Source organism: Gracilinanus agilis, chromosome 6 (assembly GCF_016433145.1).
Source record: "Gracilinanus agilis isolate LMUSP501 chromosome 6, AgileGrace, whole genome shotgun sequence".
Taxonomy (NCBI): Eukaryota; Metazoa; Chordata; class Mammalia; order Didelphimorphia; family Didelphidae; genus Gracilinanus; species Gracilinanus agilis.
Genome location: NC_058135.1, coordinates 31831609 through 31854296, shown reverse-complemented (window position 1 = coordinate 31854296; position 22688 = coordinate 31831609). Strand labels below are relative to the sequence as shown.

The window sequence follows — 22688 nt, the reverse complement described above, 5'->3', positions numbered from 1 at the left end:
TATTGCAAAGATTTTGCTTTTCTTTTTTCTTTTTCCAATTTTGGAATGAATGAGTTGTAGTGAAAGGAGGGGCTAGGGTTAGGATTGCAAAAAAAATTAAAAAGATAAAAGAAGAAGATAGGATCATTGGAACATATTTAAGTGTATAGAATAAAGTCAGAAAAGATTGCTAACAAGCTTTGAAATGTACATGTGGAATTTATTATAATATAATAATATGATATTATAATACATATCAATAATATGTAAACATATATTTATATTATATTATAATATAATATAGCATTTTTATGTCTCAGCAGCTTTTCTGATAATAAGCTTATTTTTATTATTTTTAAGCATTTTTATTTTACTATCTCAAAGTATTTGAGTAGGAGAATGGGGTTAAATGCTTAATAGTTTGAAGCAATTTAATCTGCCAGAAAATTAAACTATTTTTCATTTCCACATTTCTGGCAAACCAGTATGTTAGAACATGTAAAGGAATGTCGTCAAAAAATACCCATTTCAATTAGCATGTATGGAAGGAGCCAATATCTATTTTTCTTTCTCTATTAAATGTATTTTCTATTTGGCTTATTAATATTTAACTTATTGTATTTATTCAGAAATAAATTATTTGAGCTACTTTTTGTTTTATTTTGTTTTTCTTTCACAAAAGTTATAGGTGGCACAATGGACGGAGCGCACCTGGAGTCCTGAAGATTCATCTTTCTATGTTCAAATCTGGCCTCAGACACTTACTAGTTGTGTGACCTTGGGCAAGTCACTTAACCCTGCTTGCTTCAGGGCAAACCACTGGTATCTTCATCAAGAAAATTCAAAATAAGGGCCATGAACAATCAGACATGAATGTGACTGAACAACAACAAAATCTCACAAAAGAATATAAATATATGCATATATATTTAGCATAAGGTTATACAGCATTTGGAACTAAAAGAAACCTTAAAGTTGATCTAATCCAGTCCCACATTGTTCAAAAGAGGGAAATGAGTCCCCAAAAGAAAAATGATTAATCCTTGGCCATCTCTTTGGCCAGTGAGGAAAATTTTAGGTCTAATTTTCAGAACTTCTTGCATATTTGTGAGTATATATGTACATGAGGGACTTTTTGCGATATTATTCATGCATCTCTTTTATAAGGTTAAGATGTTTACCAGGGGTAAGAAATTGGTGATACTTTAATGGTAATGATTTGACTTATTAATCAATCCCCTTGTATACTCTAATGGTAATAATTTGACTTATTAATTAATCAATCCCTCTGTACCCTCTAGCTATTCTATTGCCTCCTGGATTGAAGAAAAGCACTCTCCTATAATCCCATTCAAATTGATTTAAATCTAACCCTTAAAAACATTACATATTAGTCAGTGGATGAGAATTTTGAACTCCCTACTATATGGTAAGTTTACATGACCAATAAAGTTCAGAGCTTCTGGCTCTAAACCATGTGTTATTTCTTCTACATCTAAAACTGAGAATGAAGCACTCCCAATTCTGTCAATAACTAGCTGAGTGTACTCTAGGGGTAACCTCTTTGGGTCTCTCTAAGGTTTAGATTAGAATATGATCTCAATGGTTCATTCTAACTAAACAATTAAACAATTCTATGATGGTTAATAAAATATGCCTCTGATTTCTGATGTTATCTGCTCACATTTTACATACATACCGAAGTCAAAAGACGTGAGTTGTGGCCAGAAAAAATTTAGTTTCAGCATCAATCTGAAAGTAAAGCATGCAAAATATTTAATTTATAGGACACTTAGTTCTGCAATAATATTAACAACTGACAGTATGTTAAGGATTATAAAATATAATGGAGCTTTTGTGTATGCCCAAAACAACTTAGATGAAGGTACTTATGTGGCACAGGGCAGAGATCTGTTTCTGGGAAAAGACATCCTTTGGTCCTTGACTATGTGAATGGGAATAGCACCTTTCCTTTGGCTATGTAGCTGGCACAAGCTGCACTTTTTAAACTACTCAATTGAGACTCTCTCTTTTTCTAGCTGCATGTGGTGGGGTGGGAGGAAAGGTCCTTTTTGATTGAGAGCATGGGCTCTATGGATGGAAGGGAAAAGTCCACACCCTCTAAGCCTTGGGCTCTGTGGTTCCAAGAATTAGGGTTGTGATGTTGGTTTGTTTCATTTGACTTTTTCAGTACCAGATGCAGAAAATCCCTGAACCCAAGAGTCTGAACCATGTCAATCTTGGATTCAGGATTCCATACTCAATGTGTTATGTAAACTTGTTATGTGGATCTTGGAGCTGGGTTAATTGTGGGTATTGAATCCCATAGGACACCTAAGATAGGATAGTGAACCCAGAAGGATTACCTACTACAATAGATGTTACTATAATATTGAATCTGTTTATCACAAACTCCAGATGCTAACAGTATCCCAGGGCTACCAGCCAAGCAAGAAATCCACTGAGATATTTGTTCAGCTAACTCTGTCCAACTGAAGCCCTGTGCCTTGTATAACGCTTATGACTGACTGCAGATTGATCACTGATTCTGTAGGATATAATAATCCTCTTCTCTCAAGTTTTCACAGCTTATAATTCACTAGAGCCCACTAGATCTTTAATGAAGCTCAAGTCAGTAGTAAGTTTAAAGATGATTTATTATCTAATAGACTTAGGGAGGTTGAGCAGGGTAATGGCTGGGAAGGGGAATTAGGAAGTCCTTAACTGTATTAAGCTGATTATATTATTGATAAATCTTATCATATAATGCTGATGAAGGTTTGGTTGTTAACAGCCCGGTTGGGCCAGACAGGCCCAACCTAAAGTCAAGGTTTTCCTGCTGAATGATATGTTGTTGGTCTTCTTGGTCAGAGTAATTCAGGAACAGGATTGATGAAACAGATTTATAGTTGGTTGCTGGTTGATGATTGAATAGAGCACACATTGGCCTACCTAAACCAAAATATCTCATTGCTGAGATCCAGATGGCTTCAAATCCCTGGCTTTTATACCCGAGCCTAACTGCCCTTGGCTCTTGCCAGGTTCCTGCCAAGCTTGGTTCATTCCACATTCTAAGCGGGTAACTGTCCATCATCTTGACTTCAACATGGCTGTCAAATTTTTTCTTACAAATGTTGCTAGAGAAACAAAACAGACCCAAACCCCAAAAGTCCAATTCTTATTGGAAATGCTTCTAGGCTTCATGGAATTTAACATTAGTTCTTTGATGAACTGTCCTTGGTATATGATATAACACTTGACCATGTGTCCTTTTATTATTGTTCCGTAGAAGACTTTGCAACTCTTAGTCAATCTTGGTAAATATAATCCAGATCTTCACCTTCCTATATGACACCTCCACCAATACAATTCACTCTTCCTAGACTCCTCTCTCTCCTCGTGTCTGTCTCCTGGCTTCCTCTGAGTCTTAGCTAAAATCCCACTTCCAGAGGAAGACTTTCAGATCCCTCTTAATGCTAGTCCCTTCCTTGTATTGATTACCCCCAATCTATCCTGTCTATAGCTTGCTTTGTAGATAGTTGTTTGGCTGTTGTCTCCTCCATTAGACTGTGAACTCCTTTGAATCTGGAACTGCATATCTTTTACCTTTAAAAGTTGTTTTTCCCCTCCGCTAGGCTCTAATACAGTGACTGACACCTAGTAGATGCTTAATAAATATTCATTGACTGACAAACCCAGTGTGATCTAAGCCACTTCCTTTCTATGGGGTGTGATTTTTTCATCTGTGAAACTGTCTTTTTCTGTTGAATTACATTGCAGACATTACATTACATTACATACAGACATTACATACAATGTAAACAAAGGTACAGAGATAAGTTGTAGTTGGATGATGGTGAATAGTCAGACCTATCTAGATCGAATTTTCCTAATTTCTTTCATGGTCCCTTTGTAAATCTTGTGAAAACTATTGTGAATCCTTTTGAACCTTTCCCAGAATAACATTTTAAAATGACAACTGAAGGATTTCCTCTAAAGGTGAATGAAAATAAAGATAATGTTTTCATCCAAATTTGTAGAACAGATTTCCTTCCAAGTTTTTTAGTTCTTCAGTTATGTTAACAACTGATTATTTCACCTTAGGTGGAGATACCCATGTGGGAGAGACAGAGACATGCTTCTGGGAAAAGGTATCTTTTAGTCCTCTACCACGTGATAGGAACAATCTTTTTCCACTGGTTATGTACACAGAACAAACTGAATTTTTGATACTACCAGACTCTTTTTCCAGTTTTATGCAGGGGGGTAAAGGTCCTGTTTGACCCTGAAACCTATCAGCTGATTCCTTTGGGGTATATGTAGCCCAGGTTAAGAATTGGTTCATATGAGGAGAAGAGGAAAAGAGTGTTAGCTAAATTTGGAAAGGCAAAGTGTTGTCAAGTTTTAGAGAGCCTAACAATAATTTGAGTGCATACTCAAAGTATCCCATCTAGCAAAATGCCTGCAGAGGAGACCAGGCAGGATTTTAGCCTTCGATGGCAGCAAGATAACTTATCAATACAAACTCTATGGAAGGACTTTGACTAATGAAGATAGTTTATAGATATGTTACATATCATATATGTACTTTATATAATAGATAGTCTATAATATATCTAAATATACTATATCTGTCTATCTATACTACATGCTACTATATAGAAGAATAGCCTGTCTATTATTTTGTATCTTGAGGATATAGTGGACTGAATAGAGACTCAAATTCTTTATTTTCTTGAGAATAATTCCAAACCATGCGGGATTTTTTTTTCTAGAGGACACAGAGAAGCACACAGTACTGGGCAGAACCCTGGACTGTGGAATCAGGAAAATATGGATTCCATTCTATTTTGTGACTTTGGGCAAATCACCAAATGTCACTGAATTTCAATTTCCCCATCTGTCAAATGGGAGATTTGGACTAAATCGTTCTAAGATTCCATCCAAGACTGAATATTTGAGATGATAGTATTTAGTACTGTATAGTTGACATACTGGGATTGGTAAGAGGCAGAAGTCCTGAGTCCAAGGCCCAGATATGACATTGACCAGCCATTTACTTGGAATGACCACATAATTTCTTCCTCAGAGGCAATATCCTCCCCTCCTCACTGGTCTATTGTAATGATTAAGTGAGATATTATCTGAGAAGAATTTATAAACTCTAAAAAATTGTACAAACAGTTATATCATTGCTCTTTGGTGCATTTTAGAAAAGCATAGACCAAATGCACTGTGAAACAGATCTGTGTGAATTTTTGTAAATAGTAACATTTTTTTTCTTCCTTATGCTGTATGTTAGTAGTAGTAAAAATAATAATAGCTATCATTTTTATGCTGCTTTATTGTTTTCAAAGCTCTCAAAATATTCTCATTTTATCCTCATTACAACTCAGGAAAGAAGCTATTTTTATTATCTCCACTTCACAAATGAGGAAATTGAGAGAGAGGTAAAATGATGTCCAGTGTTACATAGGTAGTGAATATCTGAGGCTGAATTTCACCACAGATCTTCTTGACTTTAGACCCAAAACTCTATCCATAGCCTCACTGAGATACTTACTGGTACTTTGTCAAATCTTCATAGTCTCTCTTATAAACAACATAAAGTAAATTGTGTCATTTTTATCATGGGAAAAGATATATATTTGTTTCCATAACAATTTTTTTTTACTTAATTAGCAAGCCCACTAAATCCATCTATCACTAGTCATACTAGAGAATTTATGCTAGGTGTCAAACTAGTGCCCCACAAAACTCAACCAAAACCAGATTAAAAACTATTTAATATTTTTTGTTCTTGAACCATACAGACTCTAGATAATTTTATCAAAATGGTCTAGAATCTAATCAATACTGCCATGGTTTTGGAAAAGTCATATCAGGCTACTTTTTTCGCTACCTCTCCTTTCTGAGTGTTGCCTTCCTTTGCTAGAATGTAAGCTTTTATAGATGAAGGGGCTGAAGTCTGGAAAGTCAGAGCCTTGTCTTTAGATCACACAAATAGTAATGTATAGAGATAATATTGGTACTCATGTCTTTTGCCTTGTGTCAGTGTGCCTACCACATTGTCAAGGCAAATTATCACATTTATGGTTCTCCTTTAAATGAAGAGACCAAAAGTGTCAAAGGACCTATATGAATGAATAAATACAAATTGGTTTGTAATTCACACATAAAATCATTAGTAAATCAATTTCTGTTTGCCATGAATATGAATATGCTAAAGTGCTTCAAAGCTAGATTATTTTCTTTTTTCTGTCAAAAAGTCTTTTTTTATTTCTTAATTATATTTCTTAAATTGATTAATTTAGAATATTTTTCCACGGTTACATAATTGGTGTTCTTTACTTCCCCTCCTCCCTGCTACTTCCCATAGCCATTTAGCAATTCCACTGGGTTTTACACATATCATTGATCAAGATCTGTTTCCATATTATTAATATTTGCAATAGAGTGATCATTCAAAGTCAACATCCCCAATCATATACCCATTGAACCATATGATCAAGCAAAAGTTTTTCTTCTGTGTTTCTGTTCCCATAGTTCTTTTTCTAGAAGTGGATAGCATTTTTTCATAAGTTCCTCAGAATTGTCCTGGATCAGTGCATTGCTGCTATTAGAGAAGTCCATTACATTCTATTGTGCCACAGTGTATCAGTTTCTGCCTACAATGTTCTCCTGGTTCTGCTTCTTTCGCTCTGCATCAATTTCAGTTTCAGTTTACATGGAATTCCTCCATTTCATTATTCCTTTTAGCACAATACTATTCCATTATCAACAGATATGACTCATATCGATGGACACACCTTCATTTTCCAAATTTTTTGCTACTATAAAGAGTGCAGCTATAGTTATTTTTGTACAAGTCTTTTTCTTTATGATCTCTTTGGGGTACAAATTCAGCACTGGTATGGCTGGATCAAAGGGCAGGCAAATTCCAAATTACCTTCCAGAATAATTAGATCAATTCACAACTCCACCAGCAATTTATTAGTGTCCCAATTTTGCCACATCCCCTCCAAAATTTATTACTTTCCTTTGCTGTCATATTAGCCAACCCGCTAGATGTGAGGTGATACCTCAGAGTTGTTTTGATTTGCATTGCTCTAGAACACTTTTTATTTTGTCAAAGGCTTTTGACATTGAGATAATCATGTGATTTTTGTTTGTTAGATTGTTGATATGGACAATCATTTGGATGGTTTACCTAATGTTGAACCATCCTTGCGTTCCTGGTATAAATCTAACCTGATCATAGTGGATAATCCACTTGATCACTTGCTGGAGTCTCTTTGCTAGTATTTCTATTTAAGAGATTTGCATCTATGTTCATTAGGGAAATTGGTATGTAGTTTTCTTTCTCTGTTTTTGATCTACCTGGCTTTGGAATCAGTACCATATTTGTGTCATAAAAGGAATTTGGTAGGACTCCTTCTTTGCTTATTATATCAAATAATTTGTATAGTATTGGGATTAGTTGTTCTTTGAATGTTTGATAGAATTCACTTGTGAATCCATCCAGCCCTGGCGATTTGTTCTTAGGGAGTTCTTTGATAGCTTGTTTAATTTCTTTTTCTGATATGGGATTATTTAGGTATTCTATTTCTTCTGCTGTTAATCTAGGTAATTTATATTTTTTGTAAATATTCATCCATATCACATAGATTGCTATATTTATTGCCATATACTTGGGCAAAATAGTTTTTAATGATTGCCTTAATTTCCTCTTCATTGGAGGTAAGGTCTCCCTTTTCATCTTTGATACTGTCAATTTGGTTTTCTTCTTTCCTTTTTTTATTAGATTGACCAGTACTTTGTCTATTTTATCTGTTTTCTCAAAATACCAGCTTCTAGTCTTATTTATTCATTCAATAGTTCTTTTACTTTTGATTTTATTAATTTCTACCTTGATTTTTAATATTTAATTTAGTTTTCATCTGGGGATTTTTAATTTGCTCACTTTCAAGTTTTTTAAGTTGCATGCCCAATTCATTAATCTCTGCCCTCCCTAATTTGTTAATATATGCACTCAAGGATATAAATTTCCCCCTGAGTACTGCCTTTGCTGCATCCCACAGAGTTTGGAAGGACATCATTGTCATTCTCTTCAATGAAATTGTTGATTATTTCTATGATTTCTTCTTTGACTAGCGGTTTTGGAGAATCATATTATTTAATTTCCAATTAGTTTTTGATTTGCCTGTCCAGGTGCCCTTACTAATTATTATTTTTATTGCATTATGATCTGAGAAGGTTATATTTATGATTTCTGCTCTTTTGCATTTGTTTGCAATGTTTCTATTCCCTATTAAATGGTCAATCTTTGTGAATGTACCATGTGCAGCTGAAAAGGTGTATTCCTTTTTGTTCCTATTTATTTTTCTCCACATATCTATTAAATTTTATTTTTTCTAGGACTCCATTCAACTCTCTTATCTCTTTCTTATTTATTTTTGGTGTGATTTATCTAGATCTGAAAGAGGAATATTTAAATCTCCCACTAGTATGGTTTTACTATATATTTCCTCCTTGAGCTCTGCCAGTTTCTCCTTTAGGAATTTGGATGCTATGCCATTTGGTGCATACATATTGAGCAACATTATTTCCTCTTTCTCTATACTGCCTTTTATCTAGATGTAATTACCTTCCCTATCTTTTTTAATCATATTTATTTTTATTTTGCCTTTTTCAGAAATCATGATCACCATTCCTGCCTTCTTTTTCTCATTGAAGACCAAAAGATCTTGCTGAAGCCCTTTACCTTAAAGCTAGCTGTGTATGTCCTCCTGCCTCATACGTGTTTCTTGTAGACAACATATGGTAGGATTTTGGTTTCTAATCCACTGTGCTATTTGCTTCCATTTTATGGGTGAGTTCATCCCATTCACATTTAGAGTTATAATTATTAGTTGCGTATTCCCCAACATTTTGGTGTTCTCCCCTAATTATATCCCTTCTTCTTACACTATTTCCTTTTAAACCAGTGGTTTGCTTTAAGCCAGTAACCCTTGTCCCCTCCCTTGATTTACTTCCCTTTCTACCCCTTCCCTTGTTATTCCCCTCTTTTTTATTTTTAAGGCCTAATGAATTCCCTCCCATTTCTTCTCCCCTCCCTTTTTTGACCTCTCCACTCTCCTGCTCCCCTTGGTTTATCCTTTCTGACTTTCTCAGTTGAGTTAGATAGAGTTCTATATCCCAATGCATATAGCTACTCTTCCCTCTCAGGGTTAATTCCTCTGAGGGTAAGGTTTAAATATTACCTCTTAATGCTCTCTTCCTCTCCTTCTTATAATAGTATTCATCCCCTCCCCTTCCCATGCCTTCTTTTTATGTCATAGAACATCCTATTTTTCTTATTCATTTAAGTTTCTCTTGGTGTCCTCTACTATTTACCCCCCTTTTTCCCACTCCTCATATCATCTTCAACCATATAGTACTCCCTACCTCTCCCTATGAATAATTTTTCTAATTACTATAATAGTGAAAACTATAATAGTGGTTAGAGTTCAGTACAGAGAATTACACATAACATTTCTCCACGTAGGAATACAAATAATTAATTCTTATTGAAGCCCTTAAAGAGGCAAATTTAAAAAATAAGAGTTTTCTTTCTTTCCCCTCTGTTTCTTATTTACTTTTTCATGTTTCTCTTGATTTTGTGGTTGGATATCAAACTTTCCATTTAGTCCTGGTCTTTTCTGTGCAAATACTTGGAAATCTTCTATCTTATTGAATGCCCATACTTTCCCATGGAAGTATATAATCAGTTTTGATGGGTAGTTGATCCTTGGTTGTAGACCCAGTTCTCTTGCCTTTCTGAATATCATATTGCAAGCCTTGGGGTCTTTTAGCATGGAGGCTGCCAGATCCTGTGTGATCCTGATTGGCGCTCCTTTATATCTGAATTGTCTCTTTCTGGCTTCTTGTAAAATTTTTTCTTTTACTTGGAAGCTCTTGAATTTGGCTATTATATTCCTGGGAGTTGTCTTTTCTGGGTCTAGTGTAGAGAGTGATCTATGGATCCTTTCAATATCTAGATTGCCCTCTTGTAGAACTTCAGGGCAATTTTGCTGAATAATTTCTTTTAGTATGGAATCCAAATTTCTATTAATTTCTGCTTTTTCAGGAAGACCAATGATTCTCAGATTGTCTCTTCTAGACCTGTTTTCTTGGTCTGTCACTTTCTCATTGAGATATTTCATGTTTCCTTCTATTTTATCAGTCTTTTGACTTTGTTTTATTCGTTCTTACTGTCTTGAGAGATCATTAGGTTCTAATTGTTCAATTCTAGCCTTTAGAGACTAGTTTTCAGCTATAATCTTTTGGTTTTCCTTTTAAATCTGGTCTGTTTGGTTCTTCAAGGCTTCCAGCTGGTCATTTCTGGTCTTTAATTTGCTTATCAATTCATTTGATTTCTGAGCCTCACTTTCCAATTGTGAAATTCTGCCTTTTAAACTGTTATTTTCTTGCCAGATTCCTTTCATCTTTCTCATAACCTCATATTTGAACTCTTCAAGAGCTTGTGACCAATTTTCATTATTTTCGGAAGGTTTGGATGTGATTGCTTGTTTATTCTCCTCTGCTGTGTGCTCTGTTGTCTGGATTTCCTCTGTGTAAAAGTTGAGTGTTAAAGATTTCTTCTTGTTGATCTTTCTCTTCTGTGGTGTCTGATTCTGGCTTTCCATTGTTAGCCCAGCACCTTCTCAGCTTTATCCTCACACTCAGGGTCTGTCTGTGCTCTTTAGGCTCCTGAGGTCTCTGGTCTAGTTATTCTCTGGACAAGCCTCCTGGTGATCACCCTTGCTTGATCCTCTGCCAAAGGCTCCTTTAACAGTCTCAGGGCTCTTCTTGCACAGTCGAGCACCCATCTGCACTGATTCCCCATTCAGGGTTTCTGAGCCTTCACCCTCGCCTGCATCTATGCCTTCACTTATGCCTGTGCTCAAGGTCTGTGTTCAAAGTCCACATGCATTCTTTAGCTTCTTGGGGTCTTAAGTCTTGCTGCTCTCAGGAGCAGGCCCTGGAGCTGCCAATGACTTAATGGGTGCCCCAAACTCTTTCTCTACATCTTTTGCGCTGGCTTTGGCACTGTAGGTGGTGTGTGTGTGTAGGGGGGGGGGGGTGCTCAGCTTGAGATTTAGTGAGAGATGTTTCACCCCTTTATAACATGGAAATGCCCAGAACCCCTGACCCTTCAATACTGCACCCTGTTGTGGGGTCCCTTCATTCATCTGGATTTGTTTTTATGTCCCCTTGAGGAGTCCTATATGTTTTGTTTAAGAGAGGTTAAGCAGCTGCTTTTTACTTTGCTGCCATCTTAACCAGGAAGTCCTGCCTCCTTCCTACCATATTGTCTTGATGACCTTTATGATACATTTTAAGATCTGGTACTGCTAGGCCCCCATCCTTCACTTTTTATTTCATTATTTCCCTTGATATTCTTGATCTTTTGTTCTTCCAAATGAACTTTGTTATAATTCTTTCTGATTCAATAAAAATGTTTCTTGGTAGTTTGATAGGTATGGCACTAAATAAAATAATTTGGATAGGATTGTTATTTTCATTATATTAGCTGATTCTACCCATTAGCAATTAATGTTTTTCCCATTATTTAGATCTACTTTTAATTGTGTGGAAAGTATTTTGTAGTTGTGTTCATATAATTCCTGTGTTTCTTTTGGCAGATAAATTTCTAAACATTTTATATTGTCTAGGGTGATTTTAAATGGAATTTCTATTCCTAACTCTTGCTGCTCAGTTTTGTTGGAAATATACAGAAATGTGGATGATTTGTGTGGGTTTATTTTGTATCCTGAAACTTTGCTAAAATTATTATTTCTATAGCTTTTTAGCGGATTCTCTAGGATTCTTTAAGCAGAACATCATATCATCTGCAAAGAGTGATAGTTTAGTTTCCTCAATGCCTACTGAAATCCATTCTATTTCTTTTTTCTTCTCCAATTGCTACTGCTAATATTTCTAGAACAATGCTCAATAATAGAGGTGATAATGGGCATCCTTCTTTTATTCCTGATCTTATTGGGAAGGCTTCTTACTTGTCCCCATCACATATGATACTTGATGATGGTTTTAAATATATACTATTTATTATTTTTAGGAAAGACCCATCTATTCCTATACTTTCTAGTGTTTTTATTAGGAATTAGTGTTGTATTTTGTCAAAGGCTTTTTCTGCATCTATTGAGAAAATCATGTGATCTCTGTTGGTTTCATTATTGATATGTTCAATTATATGGATAGCTTTCTCAATATTAAACCACCCTTGCATTCCTGGTGTAAATCCTACCTGATCATAGAGAATAACCTTCATGTTAAGTTGCTGAGGTCTTTTTGCTGGTATTTTATTTAAGATTTTTGAATCTATGTTCATTAAGGAGATTATTTTGTAGTTTTCATTCTCTATTTTTAGTCTGTCTGGTTTTGGAATCAGTACCATGTTTATGACATAAAAGGAATTTGGTAAAACTCCTTTTTTGTTTTGTCAAATAATTAATATAGTGTTGGGATTAGTTGTTCTTTAAATGTTTGATAGAGGACTTCTGGGTTAAGATGGCTGCAGAGTAGTTGCAGAACTTTTACCCTCCCCACCACCAACCTGTACAATACCTCAAAAGAACAAAAAGGCCAAGTTCAGATGAGCGAAGGGACTCCACAATAGGGTGCAGCATCGAAGGTATATGAGATTTGGGTATTTCCACTCTATAAGGGGGTAAATTAGCTCCCACCAAAACATGAGCTGATCAACCCTCCCCTAACCCACCTATGGGGCAGGATTCACAGCCAGAATCCTAGAATTAAAGCAGTGTGGAACTGCCCCTAGGTTCTTGGCAGAGGATCAAGAGTACCCCTGAGAGCAGCTAGACCTCAAACCCCAAGAGGTTGAAGAGTATGTACTTTGGGCACAGAGAGAGTAGTGGGCCAGGGGTGGCATACAGCAGAAACCACGCAGACTCAAAAAGTAGACTCAGGTAAAAACTGTTCCATAGCTCAATACACAGAGAGCCTGCCTTCTTCACACAGACTTCTGAGGGTAGCAAAAACCAGCAGAGTAATGGCTAGCAGTGCTCACGAAATACCAACCAACAAAAAAACAAGAGAAAATTACTAACTCTAGATAATTTTTACATAGAAAAAATCCAGACCACAGAACAAACAGCAGGAGAGGACAAACAAGTAAACACATCCAAACCCTCCCCCCAAAATGAAAATTGGACACAAGCTCTTGAAGAGTTCCAATCTGAGATCATAAGAAAGGTGGAAGAGATTTGGCAAGAAAAATGGGAAATAGTTCAAAAAGAAAATAACAGTTTAAAAGGCATAATTTTGCAATTGGAAATTGAGGTTCAGAAATCAAATGAAATGATAAGTACATTAAAGACCAGAAATGATCAGCTAGAAGCCATGAAGACCCAGATAGACCAGAAAAAAGGAAAACCAAAAGATTATAGCTGAAAACCAGTCTTTAAAGGTGAGAATAGGGCAAGTAGAAACCAGTGATGTCAAAAGACAGCAAGAATTAATATAGCAAAGTCAAAAGACTGACAAAATAGAAGGAAACATGAAATACCTCAATGAGAAGACAATAGATCAAGAAAACAGATTTAGAAGAGACAACTTGAGAATTATTTCTGGAAAAATCAGAGACAAATAGAAATTTAGCTATCATACTACAAGACATTATCCAAGAAAACTGCCCTGATGTCCTTGAACAAGAGGGCAAAATAGACATTGAAAGAGCCCATAGAACACCCTCTACACTAAATCCTCAAAAGACAACCCCCAGGAATGTAATAGTCAAATTCAAAAGCTTCCAAGTTAAGAAGAAAATATTACAAAAAGCCAGAAAGAGACAATTCAGATATCAAAGAACACCAATCAGGATCACACAGGATCTGGCAGCCTCCACACCACAAGACCACAATGCTTGGAATATGATATTCAGAAAGGCAAGAGAATTGGGTCTACAACCAAGGATCACCTACCCATCAAAAATGACTATATACTTCCATGGGAAGTTATGGGCATTCAACAAGAGAGAAGATATCAAAGTATTTGTAAAGAAGAGACCAGAACTAAGCAGAAAGTTCGATATCCAAACATTAAAATCAAGAGAAACATGAAAAGATAAATAAGAAAGAGAGGGAAAAGAAAAAAAATTAAATGTTCTTCTTTAAGGGCTTCAATAAGATCAAATTATTTAGATGCCAATTTGGAAAAATGTTATTTGTAACTCTCAAAATTGTATTCACTATTATAGTAATTAGAAGAACTATACATAGGGAAAGGCTGGGGAACTAAGTGATCTAAGTTGATATGTAAAAAAAAAAGAAAAAGAAAAGGAATGGGGAATAGAAGATGGCACCAAGAGAAACCTGAAGGAATAAGAAAAAAATACAATAATCTATACTACACAAAGTGGCGTATGGGAAGAGGAGGGGACGAATATTATTATAAGAAGGAGAGGAAGAGAGTGTTAATAAGTAATACTTAAACCTTACTCTCAGAGAATCAATTCTGAGGGGGGAAGAGCAGCTAGATCTATTGGGTAAGAAATTCTATCTTACATTAGAGGGAAAATCAGAAGGGGAAAAACCAAGGTGGGGGAGTGGGTCAGGGAGTACATAAAGGGAGGGAAAGAGAGAGAGGAGGGAATCTAATTGACTCTCAAAAATGAGAGGGGAATAAAAATGGGGGCAGAAAGAGAAGTAAAATATGAGTGGGAATTAGGGGAGCTGATTAAAAGCAAACCACTGGTTTAAAAGGAAATAGCAAAAGAAGAAAAGGCAGAATTAGGAGTGAACTTCAAAATGTTGGGGAATACACAGATGACAATCATAGCTCTGAATGTGAATGGGATGAACTCTCTCATAAAATGGAAGCAAATTGCAGAATGGATTAGAAACCAAAAGCCTACCATATGTTGTCCACAGGAAACACACATGAGGCAAGTACACAGGGTGAAGGTAAAAGGATGGAACAAAATCTATTGTTCTTCAACTGAGAAAAAGAAGGCAGGAGTTGCAATCTTGATAAATGATGAAGCCAAAGTAAAAATAGATCTGATCAAGAGACAGAGAAGATAATTATATCCTTATAAAAGGCAGTATAGACAATGAGGAAATATCAGTACTTAACATGTATGCACCAAATGGTATTCACTATTATAGTAATTAGAAGAACTATACATAGGTATGCACCAAAGTTCTAAAGGAGAAACTGGCAGAACTTGAGGAGGAAATAAATAGTAAATAAATAGTAAAACTACTGGAAGACCTAAACCTTCCTCTATCAAATCTAGCTAAATTAAACCAAAAAAACAAATGAGAAAGAGGTAAGAGAGGTGAGTGAAATCCTAGAAAAATTAGAGTTAATAGATATGTGGAGAAAAATAAACAGGAACAAAAAGGAATATGCCTTCTTTTCAGCAGCACATGGTACATTCACAAAGATTGACCATGCACTAGGATATAGAAACATGGCAAACAAATGCAAAAGAGCAGAAATAATAAATGCAACCTTTTCAGATCATAATGAAATAAAAATAATAATTAGTAAGGGAATATGGAAATGCAAATCAAAAACTAATTGGAAATTAAATAATATGATTCTCCCAAATCAGTTAAAGTACAAATCATAGAAATAATTAATAATTACATTGAAGAGAATGACAATGATGAGACATCCTACAAAAATCTGTGGGATGCAGCCAAGGCAGTACTCAGGAAGAAATTTATATCCTTGAGTGCATATATTAACAAATTAGGGAAGGCAGAGGTCAGTGAATTAGGCATGCAAATCAAAAAACTAGAAAGCAAACAAATTGAAAACCCCCAGATGAAAACTAAATTAGAGATCATAAAAATTAAATGAGAAATTAATAATCAAAAGTAAAAACTATTGAATTTATAAATAAAACTAGAAACTGGCATTTTGAAAAAACAAATAAAATAGACAAAGTACTGGTCAATCTAATTAAAAACAGGAAACAAGAAAACCAAATTAATAGCATCAAAGATGAAAAGTAAGACCGCACCTCTAAAGAAGAGGAAATTAAGGCAATCATTAAAAACTATTTTGCCCAATATATGGCAATAAATATAGCAATCTAGGTGATATGGATGAATATTTACAAAAATATAAATTGTCTAGCTTAACAGTAGAAGAAATAGAATATTTGAAACCCCATATCAGAAAAAGAAATTTAACAAACCATCAAACAACTCCCTAAGAAAAAATCCCCAGGACCAGATGAATTCACAAATGAATTCTATCAAACATTCAAAAAACAATTAATTCCAATACTATACAAACTATTTGACATAGTAAGCAAAGAAGGAGTTTGACCAAATTCTTTTTATGACACAAATATGGTACTGATCCCAAAGTAGATCAAAAACAGAGAAAGAAAACTACAGACCAATCTCCTTAATGAAAATAGATGCAAAAATTTTAAATAGCATACTAGCAAAAAGATGCCAGCAAGTGATCAAGAGCTTTATTCATTATGATCAGCTGGGACTTATACCAGGAATGTAAGGATGGTTCAACATTAGGAAAACTATTCGCATAATTTACCATATCAACAAGCAAACCAACAAAAATCACAATATTACCTCAAAGATACAGAAAAAGCCTTTGAAAAATACAACACCTATATTGAAAACACTAGAAAGTATCAGTATAGAAGGGCCTTTCCTAAAAATAATAAATAGTATATATCTAAAACCATCAACAAGCATCATTTGCATTAGGGATAAATTAGAAGCATTCCCAATAAGATCAGGAGTGAAACAAGGATGCCCATTATCACCTCTATTATTTCACATTGTACTAGAAACACTAGCAGTAGCAATTAGAGAAGAAAAAGAAATTGAAGGTATTAAAATAGACATTGAGGAGACTAAGCTATCACTCTTTGCAGATGATATGATGGTCTACTTAAAAATTCCTAGAGAATCAACTAAAAAACTAGTGTAAATAATCAACAACTTTAACAAAGTTGTAGGATACAAAATAAACTCACATAAATCATCAGCATTTCCATATATTTCCAACACATCTCAGCAGCAAGAGTTAGAAAGAGAAATTCCATTTAAAATCACCCTAGACAATATAAAATACTTAGGAACCTCTCTGCCAAGGCAAACACAGGAATTATATGAACACAACTACAAAACACTTTCTACACAATTAAAACTAGATCTAAACAATTGGAAAAACTTTGATTGCTCATTGGCAGGATGAGCTATCATAATAAAAATGACCATCTTACCCAAATTAATTTCCTTATTTAGTGCCATTCCTATCAAATTATGGAGAAACTTTTTTACTGAACTAGAAAAAATATAGTAAAGCTCATTTGGAAGAACAAAAGATCAAGAATATCAGGGGAAATAACGAAAAAAATGTGAAGGAAGGCGGTCTAGCAGTACCAGATCTAGAACTGTACTATAAAGCAGTAATCATCAAAACAATATGGTACTGGTGAAGAGACAGAAGGGCGGATCATTGGAATAGAGTTGGGGCAAGCGACCTCAGCAAGACAGTCTATGATATACCTAAAGAACCCAGCTTTTGGGACAAAAACCCACTATTTGACAAAAACTGCTGGAAAAATTGGAAAACAATATGGGAGATATTGGGTCTAGATCAATATCTCACACCCTATACCAAGATAAATTCAGAATAGGTGAATGGCTTGAATATAAAGAAGTAATTTATAAGTAAATTACGTGAGCACAGAATAGTATACTTGTCAGATCTCTGGGAAAGGAAAGATTTTAAAACCAAGAAAGAGTTAGAAAAAATTACAAAATGTGAGATGAATAATTTTGATTATATTAAACTAAAAATGTTTTGTACAAACAAAACCAATGCTACCAAAATTAGAAGGGAAGCAAGAAATTGGGAAAAGTCTTTATAACAAAAAACTCTGACAAAGGTCTAATTACTGAAATATATAAAGAACTAAAGTAATTGTACAAAAAATCAAGCCATTCCCCAATTGATAAATGGGCAAGGGACATGAATAGACAATTTTCAGATGAAGAAATCAAAACTCTCAATAAGTACATGAAAAAGTATTATAAATCTCTTATAATTAGAGAAATGCGAAGCAAAACAATTCTGAGGTACTACCTCACACATAGCACAATAGCTAACATGACAGCAAAGGAAAGTGGTGAATGTTGGAGGGGATGTGTCAAAATTGGGACCTTAATGCATTGCTGGTGGAGTTGTGAACTGATCAAACCATTCTGGCTGGCAATTTGGAACTATGCTCAAAGGGCTACAGAAGATTGCTTGCCCTTTAATCCAGCCATAGCATTGTTGGGTTTGTACCCCAAAGAGATCATAGATAAATAGACTTGTACAAAAATATTTATAGCTGTGCTCCTTGTGGTGCCAAAATATTGAAAATGAAGGAATGTCCTTTGATTGGGGAATGGCTGAACAAAGTGTGGTATCTGTTGGTGCTGGAATACTATTGTGTGCAAACGAATAATGAACTGGAGGAATTCCATGTGAATTGGAATGACCTCCAGGAATTGAAGCAGAGTGAAAGGAGCAGATCCAGGAGAACATTGTACACAGAGACTGTGTACAATCGAACATAATGGACTTCTCTACTAGCAGCAATGCAAGGATCCAGAACAAGGCTGAGAGACTTATAAGAAAGAAAGCTATCCACATCCAGAGGAAGAACTATGAGAGCAGAAACACAGAAGAAAAACAACTGCTTGAATGCATGGGCTGATGGGGATATTATTTGGGATGTAGACGCTATACAATCACCCTAATGCAACTATCAACAATATGGAAATAGATCTTGATCAATGATACATGTAAAACATAGTGGAATTGCGTGTTGGCTACAGGGGGGGTGGGGAGAGGAAAAGAATATGAATCATGTAACCATGTGAAAATATTCTAAATAAAATAAATTAATTAATAAAAAACTAAATAGCCCCCCCCCAAATAAATAAATGTTTGATATAATTTACTTGTGAATCCCTGTCCCTGGGGCTTTTTGTCTCAGGAAGTTCCTTTATGGCTTGTTCAATTTCTTTTTCCAATATTTGATTGTCTAATTATTCTATTTCTTCTTTTGCTAATCTAGACAATTTATATTTTTGTAGATATTCACCAATTTCACCTAGGTTGTCATATTTATTACCATATAATTGGGCAAAATAGTTCTTAATAATTACCTTAATTTCCTCTTCATTAAAGCTGAGGTCACCCTTTTTATCTTTGATACTGTTAATTTGATTTTCTACTTTCTTTTTAAAAATTATATTATCCAGTACTTTATTTTATTTATGTCTTTTCAAAGTACCACCTCCTAGTCTTATTTATTAGTTCTATAGTTCTTTTGCTTTCAATTTTATTAATTTCTACTTTGATTTTTTATGATTTCCAATTTAGTTTTTATTTGGGAATTTTTAACTTGTTCTCTTTCTAGTTTTTTAAGTTGCATGTCCAATTCATTGACCTCTTTCCTCTCTAATTTGTTGATATAAATTTTCCCCTGAGTACTGCTTTGGCTGCATCTCATAGATTTTTATAAGTTGTTTCTTTATTGTCATTCTCTTCAATGAAATCAGTAATTATTTCTTTGATTTGTCCTTTGACTCACCAGTTTCTAATAATTAGATTATTGAGAGTCAAATTAGCTTTAAATCTGCCTTTCCATAAATCCTTATTGATTATGATTTTTATTGAATTATGGTCTGAAAAAATTTGCATTTATTTTTTCTGCTCTCCTATATTTGCTTGAAATGTTTTATGACATAGCACATGGTTAATCTTTGTATATGTGCCATGTGCTGCTGAAAAGAAGGTATATTCCTTTTTATCCTTATTTATTTTTCTGTAGATATCTATTAGTTCTAATTCTTCTAACATTTCATTCATTTCCATTACTTCTTTCTTATTTATTTTTTGGTTCAATTTATCTAGTTCTGATAGGGGAAGGTTAAGGTCCCCTACTAGTATGGTTTTACTATCTATTTTATCCTTAAGCTCTTTTAGTTTCTCCTTTAGAAATCTGAATGCTGTACATTTTTACATGTATATTGAGTATTGATATTTCTTCATTATTTATACTGCCTTTCATTAAGATGTAATTATCTTCCTTATCTCTTTTAATGGGATCTATTTTAGTGTTAGCTTTGTCTGAGATCATGATTGATGATCTTCTGCCTTCTTTGTCTCAGTTGCAGCCCAGTAAATTCTGCTCTGCCCTCTTACCTTTACCTCGTGTATATCTACCTGCCTCAAGTGTTTTTCTTGTTGACAAAATATGGTGGGGTTCTGGTTTTTAATCCACTCTGCTATCTGTTTCTTTTTTATGGGTGACATAGCACCCATAAAAATCATCCCATTCACATTCATAGTTATGATTACTGTCTGTGTGTTTCCCTCCATTTTGACTTTCTCCTTAGATTCTGCCTTTTCTCTTATCCCTTTTACCCTCCTCTCCAACTTTTCTCTTTTAGTCAGTCTTCCCCCTTTTCCTTCCATAATGTTATTCCTCTTCCCAGAACCTCCCCTCTTTTTGATTCCCCTCTTACTCTAGTGCCTTTTAAAAGACATCCCACCTTCTCCCTCCCTTGTATTACTCCCCTTCCCACTAGCCCATTTATTATCCTTCTATTTCTCTATAGGGCATGATACAATTCTCTGCCCCAATTGATCAGATTGTTCTTCTCTCTTTGAGTCAATGTTAATATGTATATGATTTAAGCATTATCTATCTCCAATCTCTTTTAGCCTTCCATTGTATTGGTCTTCTCTCCCCACCACCACCATGCCCTTCTTTATGAAATACAAAATTACCTCATTTTATCTCTTTTCCCATTTCTCTTAGTATTATCCTCTTTTTTATCTATCTATCTACCTATCTATATCTATTTCTATATCTATATATTTGAAATTTTATTCTATGCAGTTTGTCACTGTTCCCTCTAAGTATAGGAATACAAATCATTTGAACTTATTGGATCCCTTAAAAAAAAAGTTTATTTATTCCCCTTTCCTAATTACCTTTTGGTGATTCTCTTGCATTCTATGTTTGGGCATCAAAATGTCTGTTTAAGTCAGGTCTTTTCTTTATGAATGCTTGGAAGTCTTGTATTTTATTAAATGACCATACTTTCCTCTATAAGAATATAAATTTTTCTGGGTAGTTGATTCTTGGTTTTAGACTCAGTTCCTTTGCTTTCCAAAATATCATACTCCATGCCTTCAGAACCTTCAGTGTGGATGCAGCCACGTCTTGTGTTATCCTAACTGTGGTTCCACAATATCTGAATGGTTTCTTCTTCACAGCTTATAGTATCTTTTCCTTGGTCTGGTAGTTCTTGGATTTGGCTATAACATTCCTGTGCATTGTCAATTGGGAATTAAATGCAGGAGGTGATCTGTGGATTCTTTCAATCTCCACTTTTCCCTCTTATTCAAGAATATTGGGGCAGTTTTCTTGGATAATTTCCTGTAAAATTATGTCCAGGCTTTTTCTTTTGTCATGATCTTCTGGTAGTACAATAATTCTTAAATTGTCTTTCCCCTATTTTCCAGATCTATAGTTTTATCAATGAGATGTTTCATATTTTCCTCAATTTTTTCATTCTTTTGATTTTGTTTTATACACTTTTGCTGGCTTGTGAAATCATTTGCTTCTAGTTGTTGGATTCTAATTCTTAAAGACTGAATTTCATCCCTGGCTTTTTGGTCATTCTTCTCTTTATGGTCTGACTTTCCATGTAGGTCATCTTTCGCCTTCTTTGCCTTGTTCTCAAACTGGTCAATTCTAGCTTTCAAGACACTATTTTCTTGTTTTAGTTCATGTAGCTGTTTACAGATGATTTATTTTGCTTTTTTAGTTCTTTTCCCAATTATCATCAGCCTCTCTTAATTGTTTTTTTTAATGGTGTTTTGAGTTCTTCCAAAGCTTGTGTTCAATTCACTGGAATTTCTGTATTTTTTCTTGGTGTTTTTTTTGGTACTCCTTTGTTCCATTTGCTTTTTGTTCATTACATGGATAGAAGCTGTCAATTGTAATATCTTTTTTCTTTTTGTTGTTTTCTCATATTTTTCCTTCTTTTCCCTTTGTCATTGGCTGTAATCTTGCTCCTCTGTTTATTTGGGTTATTCTGTCCTGTAGAGGCTTTCTTCTCTGCTCTGCTGACTGACTAGATTAGGCTCATAGATTATTAATGAGCCCTGAGGTCAGATCTTCCTCAGCTGGCAGCAGAAGCTGAAGACATAGGTGAAGGTGTGGAAGCTGAAGGAAGCTGGGTTTTCCCACCCTATTAGCAAGGTATTCTGTCAGCCTTTGCCCTGGGATCCCAATCAGCTGGATTCTTACAGCTACTCTCAGGAAAGTCCATCAGAAAGGGGTGTTGGAGATTGAGCTTCCCTGCCCTCTGAAGGCTTCTTATCCGACTTATTGATAGATTAGATTGAGCCTGGCTTGGAGCTTATCTGTGGAGCTGGCTGTGCCCTGAGACCAAAACCTCATGAAGTTGTGGCTGCCAATATGGAGAGTAGTGACTGGGACTAGGCTGTCCTCCTGTCCATACCTCTCCTCTAGTTGCCTCCCTACTAGCTGTGGTTTGTACCTTGAGCCTGGTCCAGCTGTGGCAGCAAGGCACTCCTTCCCAGCTATAGCCCTCACCCCA

The 22688-nt window shown here is 35.0% G+C and overlaps 1 protein-coding gene across 1 annotated transcript in view; it reads right to left on the bottom strand.

The window, feature by feature from the left end:
- Nucleotides 1–1677: 1677 nt before the first annotated feature.
- The window catches only part of GC (GC vitamin D binding protein), an 82304-nt gene continuing 61293 nt past the window's right edge, over nt 1678–22688 (bottom strand). Inside the window, exon 12 of the mRNA XM_044680310.1 lies at nt 1678–1731. Coding sequence (XP_044536245.1) covers nt 1684–1731 — 48 coding nt within the window. The 3' untranslated portion in view covers nt 1678–1683. The remainder of the gene's footprint in view (nt 1732–22688) is intronic.